Here is a 10,234-nt window from a genome sequence, read left to right on the forward strand (position 1 = left end):
TGCCCAGGGAGTCATAGGCAGCCTCCCAACTATATATATACTCCAACAAGACGTGGCGGGCGAGAATTAGAGGGTGCCTTGGGCCGGCCTGACACGGAGCGAGGGACCTTAAGGAGCACACGGCCCTCCGCGAGGACCCCGCCGTGACAAAGGTTATCTAGAGTATTATATTCTTGAAACTCTTCAAGGAAGGCAGCTGGTGAGTAAAAAATTTGCTATGAGGGGCAGTATTAAGAAAAATCTGTTCATCCTATATTACTCTGGGAGTGTTGAAGAGCAGTTTTAATGATTATCTTACCTGTATTTTTATTCATACCATCATGTCTTTATGGTTTGGGCTGTTGGTTTTGAAAACGCCACTCCTATTTGGGAATTTTAGAATGTGCCTGATCTACTGGAAATGATAACAGTGGAGCCTTAAGAAAACCCTGAGAAGTTGGCGAGGAGGGTTCTGCATGCATAGGACTGCAGGAAGTTACTGCTTGGATTTGGATGGATAGTTTGAGCACGAAAGAAAGAGTAGGTAAGCTCTGGCAAGGGAATGGAAAAACTAGGGAGAGTTTTGGCTAAGTCAGTGCGTAGCCAGCATGGAGCCTTGTTTGAGGATCACAGAAGGCGCAAACTGCTGCTGTGGAATGGTAATGGAACCAAATGTAACCAGCAATTGACCCGGCTAGGTTCCCCCAGTGATAACTGCTTGTTAACAGCAGGACCTGGGCACTGATGCATGCTTTACAAACCAAAAATAACTTAAGACCCAAGCAAGGATTTTTTTGGGTTGTATCTTTTATTGAACCACCATAGCTACAGTGTTAAGCCCAAGAATAATTGAGTTAATTAAAAATGTTCTCACCTATTTTCATGAGTAGATAAAATATTATTTTTCTGGTTCAATCAGTAAACATTCCCTAAACTTATTCTTTACAGTTAGTGGTAAACAAGTTAAAGGTTAAAAGGGGTGGAGCAAAAGAGGGAGGAAGAGAGAAGGGAGCCAGAGTCATTAACCTTGACATTAACAGATTATGTTGATATGTTGTGCATCAGTATGAACCATTTCTATGGTATGAAATCCAAGTTGAGTTTCTTTTAACACCATATTTTTAAAACATAAAACTTACACTAATGTCCACATGTTTTATTTTAATATTTGTTTAAATGGCTTCATTTCACATAAGTGCCTAATTATTAGCTTCCATTTAATGCTGTATTTTGATAGCTAATGTAATGCTGCAGTAGACAGTCTTAAAATAATTCTAGATACCCACAGCACATGCTCAAATTCTCTTAAGTATTTTATTTACCAATACTTCTGAGTTTTTTATTTTAAAAATGTAATAGATGGTTTGAGAAACCTATTTAAAATATACAAAAATTTGGCCAGTTATCATGTATGTACATGATTATTGGCCAAATATAGTTTTATAAAGTTGACCTTTATACTTGATATCAAACAAATGACTAGTAAATATCATGTACAGATTACTAAGGGAACATGTAAGTATATTGCAAATAAATGTATAGCAAGTAAGTGTAAGACATTTATATTATCCTTTCTGTAATATAAGGAATAAATTGTTACAGTAGTTCTTGAAACATTCCACAATTGCCCAAGATCAAGAAAATATAAACATTATTCCACTCCATCAACCTGGGAAACTCTCTTGATGGAAGGTTGACCTATTATCTCTCCATGAAGACTACTTCAGACTTGAAAGTTGTTTTTGGATCAGGCCCCTAGGGCTTGCCTCATTGACATTACTTTCCACTGATGTGAACAAAATGTAGTCGTTTACTGGCATATGCACACCAGGTACTGGCACTTTATTTCTTTATACTTATTCCTGTGCGAGTAATTCAATACAATTCAGACTAAACTGAAAATTGAAAACAAAAGCTACCTAATAATATTTCAGCAAAAATATTTACTCCTAAAAATAACTGAATTGTTTTGTTTCATGTATTAAGATTCAGAAAACCAATCCAATATCATTCTTCCAGCAAAGAGCCCTTACTTCAGTGAGATGAAATAAATATATACTCTATGATTCTACATGCATCTGAAAGGACAACTTGGTCCTTACTGGGTGCATCTACACATGCACCTGACTGCGCAGTTGTTACTGCACAATTATTTAGCAAGTACTAAATGACTGAGCAGTAAGCGCTGGTACTGTGCAGTCCCCAGCACTGCATGGGTTGTTTCTGTGCAGTAGCTCATTGCTACTGCGCAGTAGCGGCAGCATCACAGTTCATGCCTGCTGATGCTATGTTGCCATAGCAACCAGCACATTGCTACAGTGATGGAGCATCTTGTGTAGATGCACCCACTGAGCATAAAGATTGTATGCAGCCAGGGAGCCTCCTTTTGTACTAAAAGGGGGTTACCTCATGATGGGAATAAAGATTGAAGGATTTGATTTTTATACCCCAACAGAAGGGCTTTGAAATAAAAATGATGTTCTCCAGAACAACAGGCAATGTTTGCTTTATCAAATAAAATAATGCAGCCCAGCATTGTTTTATTTGATAAAGCAAAGTTATTGGCATGTATGTATGTTATTGGAGTTTATGCTCTAACCCAGTGATAATTTTCTAAGCACTGTGCTGTAAAAGATAAAGGCCTTCATGGAAATACACCCAAATTTTCAGAGCTTTTATAAGTAAATTCCTGAACTAACAAGTTATCATTAGATGTGTCTTGGAACAATTTCTGTTCTTAACTCCATCAGTAAGTGTGAAGTACATCTAAACCAGATGTTACTGAGAGTACAATTAGGTCCATATGGTAAAGATTTCTACTTAATCCACTACTTTTTTTTCATGTCCATTATCCTCTCTACCTCTCCTCATCCAAACATTACTCTGAGGATAAAAGTTTAGGGATTACCTTATTTAAAAAAGAACTTTGCCTGTGACCACCTCCTTCAATCACTCATTCCTTAAACATTAACTTAATATGAAATGAAACATCCTTTCACCCTATCCTATATATTAGAAGGTAAAAGAAAAGCTAATTGCACTTAGTGTACATGTAGTTTAAGATACTTTGAGTGCCAAATGTGTACTGGTAGCTGTAGGTAGCAGAAACATTGTTGTTGAAACTAAATGCAAGGAATCTGCCTGGGCCAAATCACGTGGCTCTTTTACACCACCTATTGTACAGGTTCTTGAGATCCTAGTGCATATCCTTTTTTTGTATGGAGGAAATGGGTTAAAATGAATTATTTGTCTGGTGGGACAGTGGAGAGAAGAACAAAGAGATGATCCAGTGAGCCAATACATTTCTATAAAAACACATATTCACTATTTTGTTTTATTATCCAATTCAAGTAGAGGGGTTGGACTCTCTTTTTAAATCAGTTGTTTGTTTGTTTGTTTGTTTGTTTTTTCAACAAGTCATCATATGCCACCTCCTCCCTGTCCATCTGTCACATATTTAGTTGTGGAAAACTTCAGGGGCTCAGTAGAAATCTGTAGAACAGCAGCAGCTATATCCACATTTTGAGATCCCAAAGAGAGAACTATTTTCCTAACAGAAAGGACTTTCTTTACTGTTACTAAAATACACATAATATAACTGCTGGGCAATACATGGTCATCTCAAACTCAGGAAAGTATATTTTGGAAAGAGAAAGTCTTTATTTTTATTGAACATATTAAACAAATTCCAGTACAATAGCATATTCCATAAGTAATTATAACATATTACAAGCATAGAATTACTGGTCACCCTTCATCTGTACTTGTAGAAAAGCTTATATTTGTGACTGCAATGACCAAAGTCTTTTCCTGAGCCAGGCCTCTTTGCCAAAGCTGAATTTTGGAAATACTCTTCTTACCTGCTCGCTGAGTTTCTAGTAGTTCAGTATGACAACGATCATAGCCTAGCCATTTCTAACAATGGAAGACCTCAGTCAACTCTAAGGTATGAGTTGGGTGTAGCTATTGATCTTCTCTGCCAAGGTTAATGTGGGGCAAACGAAGTCTTGAAAGAGCTGAACTCTTCTTTGCCAAGGATCAACTCAGGGTTAACCTTACAAGTGGTGGTGCTTTATTCAGACTGAGGCTCCTTACCATCAAAGGAGGGAAATTAGACATCTTTTCCTTCTCTGGTTCTCAGCCAGGAGAGCAAGAGGGACAGGTTTGTGGTAACTTGATACCATGAGAGGCAAATTCAGTGAACGCATGACTTCAGAGCATGCATGGTATGCAGCATCCCAAGTGGCCTCTTGCTTAACGTTTAAATTTAGCCTTGGATACATATGGTCAGGGCCTAGCTAAATTTTCCCCTTGCTCCTTTTCTTTCAGGCAAGGTAGAAAAAGGCATTGATTTAGTATAGAAGTTTAAATGGTTTAGACATTGCAATGAGATACAGCTTGGGTGTTTACTATATGGTTATACAGCAGAGTTGCTACCGTTGTAGTTTGAATTTTTGAACTCTTGTGGGTTCCTCTCCCAGCCTTGCCTAATTCGTGTGAGGGGTCTGTCTAAACATGGGAATATAATAACAAATTTAATGATCAGTACAATGCAAGGAACAATGAGTGAAAACATATATGCTGCTGGAAGATACCATCTGTAAAATGAAGCGCTGAGGAAACTCTTCCCACCATAGCCCAGTGTATGTGCAGTACATAAAATCAGTGTCAGGTATCCCAGTTTGGACTATGGGAAAAGAAAAAAGTAATATAAATTTAAGATTGTCAGTTAAACTTCCTAGTAAATACTATTTACAACCTATTTATGTGTTGGATCTGATCTGAGACTATTTAGGTAAAGTTGCTTTATATAAGGCTCATGTTCTTAACCAAAGCTTAGCTCAAATGGAGAGTGAGAAAACACCTCTTTGTTTCTTGGCTATCCTGATAATGTTTTTCTGAAACACATACTTCCATCTGCCTGGAATTTTCATGAAACTACAGGAAAATTGGTGAATAATTTTTAACAGGCTTTAGAGCTAGTCCAGAGAAAAATCATACTATTTCAGTCTTTTTCAGTGTCTAAAACCTTTCTTGATAATAGACCACTCACTCTCACCCCACCTCTAGTTCTGAAGAGTGTTCTGAAGACTAAACCAATGAATGATTTAAGTGTTTTATATAAACAAAGGGTGGTGTCCTATTACCAAGATTATACTGTCTATAGTCATAATGATGCAATCTGCCAGAAATTCAAATTCTATTTTCCTTACACATGTGTAGCACCATGGAATAGATGAGACCCACTGAAGAAGGATTATTTTTATAGGTGTCTAGACTTGAGTAGATGGGAACTACAATACCATATTATGATGAAGGGGCCGCAAAGGCAGATAATGCAGTTGAGTGCCTGATGAGATGTGCCTTTACTGATAGACTTGAAAGAAAATTCAGACAGTGAAAAGGACAGAAATAATTAAAGATGGAGAAGAAGGATAAAGAAGTTGAATGGCAGGAAGAAGCGGAGAGAGAGAGAGAGGCAATTTCAGACTTGTTAATATTTCTATTTAATGACTATTCCAAATTATGTCAGTACCTTGCACTCAAAGATGTTCTCTGCCATTGACCCTGAAGGAGTAACCATTTTACAGTTTATAACTAAAATTTTAAATTCTCTTCCAAAAATGGAACACAGAAGTCTTATCTGACTAAAGTACACTGTAGCATCAGTACTGCTACATGCAACTGTCTTGATTTTAAAACAGCACTGCCTTTGCAGCATGTCCAAATTGAGTATCTGATAATAGGATAAATGAATCTCAGAAAAATCTAACACTTTCACCTGTCTATGGGCATGTGAAGCTACTTTTAATGAATACCTCAAATTTTATGGTGGTTTCTTGTTCTAAAGATAGGACCCTTTTTTTCTCAACTCCTTTTCTGAAATGCTTATAAGCTCTCAAAGTGGAGGTTCTGAAGAAAGGCCTTTTCCTATGGCTGTCAGACATTATTATACATTAGTCCAAGCTGGAAGCTGAGTTGTTAATACTGACCTTTCTTTCATGAAATATCAAAAGGTGGCAGCACAGTTGTTTGTATGTTGCCTACATATTGTTTGCACTTAAAAGTGACAACTGTTATTTTATGTGACAGCCCTTTTCCATCCATATTGTAACAGAAATGTCAAACTGGATTTATGAACCTTGTAATTAGTTAAATAACATGGTCTTTTATTAAATAGTTGAAAATTCTGGGGGCTTGCTTGATATAACCAATTGCTCTGATTTATGGGCTACCTTTAGCTACTGCAGCTTTTCATTTGCCCTTTAGGGCTGAGTACAAACAGTCAAAAAGCCTGAGGCTGAATGGATTCAATCTTCACAAATTAGTCTAAACTGTATAGATTGACCCAATAAGCAAGTGATCAGACATTCACTTTTGATTCCGGAAATGTAGCCACATGCCTGCAGTGGCCCAGGGCAGAAGCTGGGAGGTGCTATATCATGCTTCCTTGCTCAGCAGGAGCAGACAGCTTGGGCCAAGACTAGCCCACCCATCCTGCAAGGGCAGGTTTTCAGGGAAGATGCAAAGCATCCTGGGATGCTGGGGGACTGTAAATTAACTTGAATCTGGAGAGGATCTGGGATGGACGTTCAATAAACTAATTTAACCTAAATCAGTTAAGTCTGAAACTATATCCATCCAGGTTTATCTTAAATTGATTTTGGCCATTTTGAAAGCAGTTTATGTGCACTAAACTTCTGCTGTGTTACAGATTTGAACAAGTTTCTGATCACTTCTACCGGTTTATGTATAATTTCTGTCCCTAGCCCACTAGCTCAACTTCCCTAATTTTAATTTATTCAGTTGGTAAGCCCAATGCTTCTCTCATAGACTACAAGGGAACACAGAAGTTACCAGGAACTCAGGAGAGAAAAGGGACTTAAGGATAGTTTTTAAGTTGAAAAAGGTCTGTTTCTTACCTGTACAAATCGAAATTCCCTCCAGTTGACATTGTTGCTGACTGAGGGCAAGGAAGTTATTCCTAGCAAGATGAACAGAAAAAATCCCAGGATCCCCAGTGCCAAATAAGAGTCACTATGCCAGCCCGTAGAGTAGTTAAATGGATCTGTTCTGTTGTTCTGTATCTGAAGAAAAAACATCAGATAAACATTAGAATTGCAGTGTCAATGAGTAGAAAAATATTTTCTAACTTTTGGATTACTTTACAATAAATGGGAAAGGTTTTCTGTAAATATATTAAGACAATCAAAAAGAGCAGACTGTTTCCTGAACAGTGTAATATGTATTAAACTGCCATTATGTGTAGCTTACTGAGATGGGAGTGTTAAAGTAGCATTAACTGCACTTTAATGTACACTGTACAATACTGTAGACGCATTGAAAATGACAGGAAGGAGATTCTTTTTCTATAATGTGTGATTTCCTGACATTAGTGAATGTCCAACTTGTAAAGGGATGTGCAGAATTAAGGAAAAATATTTCTTTAAATTATTCCTATCAACTAATTATTCTATTTTGTTAAGCCTTTGTTAAGATTAGAAATAAGATGTGATCAGAACTCCCCCATCTGACCACATCAATGACTTATGAAAAATAGAGGCATAAGGGAAACACAACTAAATCAATGAAAAATAAATTCAGTAGCATAATTAGCATAAGGTTAAAAAATTAGACTTTCAACATGAATTTCTGAAACTCCACTTATACAATAGTGCATATAAAGTGGAGAGTGAGGAGAAGGAAGAAAAAAATGGAGAAACCTACCTGAGAGATGATATACGAATTTAGTTTCCATCTTACGTAATAGCGAATAGGTATAACAAGGGTGTACAAAACATGTAAAAAAGCATAAGCCAAGGCCACTAGTCCAAGCTGCTTCCTACAGAGCATCCATTTGTCCAGCCAGTCTGGGAAACGGCTGTATTTTGTTCCTCTCTGTAGCTGGATAATTGCAGCTATTACTCCAGGAAGATAAACCAAGGCAAGAAGGATGAGTGCCACTATTGGGCAGATCCTATTAGGAATGGAAATTACAACAAAAAATGAAACGTTTTTGTTTTCATAAACATAAGGGTAGATTACTTCACGGATCAAACAGTAGAAAAAGAGGAATGCACTTAGGCCAAGAGACAAGTAGATGGGAAACTTCCACATTGGAAAGAGCTGTAGTGGGTAATTCTCTATCTCTTTGGCTGCCAGAAGAGAGCCTTGATCCAGTGGTGTAAGACCAAGAGTCCGAACAATACCCATCACCATTTCTTTAGCTTTGCTGTCATCTCCACAAACAAACACCTGTAGTGACAGAAATCATTGTGACAATCATTATTACTGACCTGTATAACAGTACCACAAACTTCTACTGGCTTTTTTGCTATCTATACAATAGTGAAAGGTAATATGTTCTGAAACAGATTTCAGAAGTAAAATCTTTCCTAAGGAAAGTTTATAACTTAAAGTAGTACTATCATATATATGAAAACAGCAAAATTAAATATGCTGGACATAAGCATTTAGCTGGAATGGTTGGATTTTAACAACCACTTTGGAAGATAACTCCATCAAGCGGTTTGTAGACATTAGTATTGTGTTGTTAAAGGATGATTGGACTTTACATAAATGGTCACAATCCTCCATTGCTACCTCACAACAGTTCACAAGGTTTCTAGAGCAACAAAGACACAAGTCATAGGAGCATAGACCACCTTTTATTAAAATAAATGCATATTTGCCTTTGAGGTAACACAGTGGAGGAACATCTCTCAAACAGGTGTTCAGGGTAATACAAAAGCTCCCTCACCATTGGGCATTTATCAGGAGCACAGGGCAGACAGGAGAGTAGCAGGTACTCATTTCAGAGTCTGAGGAAAGAATCAACTTGTGTTTTTATTAACTCAGTATGATGACTTGTGGAGCTAGCAATCTTGTCTCTGTTAAGCCTAATTGGTGGTGGGGAACGAACTGGTGCTCAGCGCGGGGGGAAAAGTGGCTGCTCCCCCTTCCCGTAGCTGGCGCCTCATGCTGCAGCCACTCAGAGTCTGCATGGGGCAGCCTGTGTTTGCTTTCCATTGCTACCTCTGCCAGATGATGTGGCAGAGAGGCACGATAACCCTGTGGGGGCTGCGAGTGGCTGCAGCAGGAAGTGCTGGCCACGGGGGTGGGGGTGGAATGATTTTTCCCTATGCTGAAACCCCAGTTCATTCCCCACTGCCACTGCTCAGTCCAGACGGGCAGCATGTGGCGTGCAGGATTGGGGCTATGTGTCTGTCCCCTCTTGTACTCTGGGGCTGACCAGCCACTGTGTGCTACATGGCTCCCATACCCACATCCATACCCCCACACACATCCCCACAAACCCCCATATGTGATCATTTCTGCATATACAACACAAACACACACACATCAGGACCAAAAAAAATATTTTTAGTTAAATTAAAATATATTATTAGTATGTAACTTGATTGTTAGTATGTAATGTGTGGTGTTTTTTTTTTTTTTCTTCCCCCCCCCCCCCCCCAAAATGGCCAACACCCTTCCCCAAAGGAGGACTAAGATACCAAACCCTCTTCTCTGAAGGAATACTTCCAGGGCCAAGGGGAGGGACTTCCAGTGGCAAAGGTCAGAGGTTAGGGGGCAGGACTTCAGGTCCCAAGATGGCAACCTGGGGGGGGGTACCTGTCAAGGGGCGGGGCTACCCATGTGGCCCTCAACAGCTTGCCAAAACTCAGTAAGTGGCCCTCCACCCAAAATAATTACCCGCCCTTGGAGTAAGGGCTTTACCATGGTTCCTGAGGCTAGAACAGCCTTATAGGGGCAACTCATTTGCTTCTCCTTTGCAACTCATTTGCTTGCTCCTGAATGCTGTCTAGCATTCAGAAGCCAAAGGTCAGAGAACGACCAGGACGGCTTTCAGACATTGCTGCTCTGTCTGTTTGCCTAAGTAGTAGGCACTAAAGACCTGGCCCAGAAACCTCTCGCCCCAGGTAAACACTCTGGATAAGTTAGGACATGCATTTATATTCAGTGAGCACCTCTCTGCTCCTGTAGATACCCCTTACCTCATACTAGCCAGAATGGAAACTTGATTTAGACAACCTGATTCATGTCTTCCCCTTTCATCTCATTTCTCCTCCTATCATCCATGTCCATTCTATTATCTCATTTTGATTCTCTTCTCTTTTCTTTCTGTCATCTCTTCATTCATCTTCCAGCCTTTTCCTTCCCTTTTCTTTGCTTCTCAGGCTATCTTTCCCAATTCTTGCTCATTTTTCCCCCCCTCCATAATCCTCTTTCC

At 39.0% G+C, this 10,234-nt stretch overlaps 1 protein-coding gene across 3 annotated transcripts in view; it reads right to left on the reverse strand.

The window, feature by feature from the left end:
* Nucleotides 1-3,602: 3,602 nt before the first annotated feature.
* Nucleotides 3,603-10,234, reverse strand: part of STEAP4 (STEAP4 metalloreductase) — a 24,474-nt gene continuing 17,842 nt past the window's right edge. For 2 of the 3 annotated variants that reach the window (XM_025208159.1, XM_006015909.3), the window contains exons 3-5: nt 7,708-8,235; nt 6,903-7,067; nt 3,604-4,666 (exon numbers count right to left, since the gene is read on the reverse strand). In XM_025208159.1, coding sequence (XP_025063944.1) covers nt 4,397-4,666; nt 6,903-7,067; nt 7,708-8,235 — 963 coding nt within the window. In that variant the 3' untranslated portion in view covers nt 3,604-4,396. Of the gene's footprint in view, nt 4,667-6,902; nt 7,068-7,707; nt 8,236-10,234 lie in introns of all 3 variants that reach the window. The other variant, XM_025208168.1, reaches the window with a different exon arrangement.

Source organism: Alligator sinensis, unplaced genomic scaffold (genome assembly GCF_000455745.1).
Source record: "Alligator sinensis unplaced genomic scaffold, ASM45574v1 scaffold147_1, whole genome shotgun sequence".
Lineage (NCBI taxonomy): Eukaryota > Metazoa > Chordata > Crocodylia > Alligatoridae > Alligator > Alligator sinensis.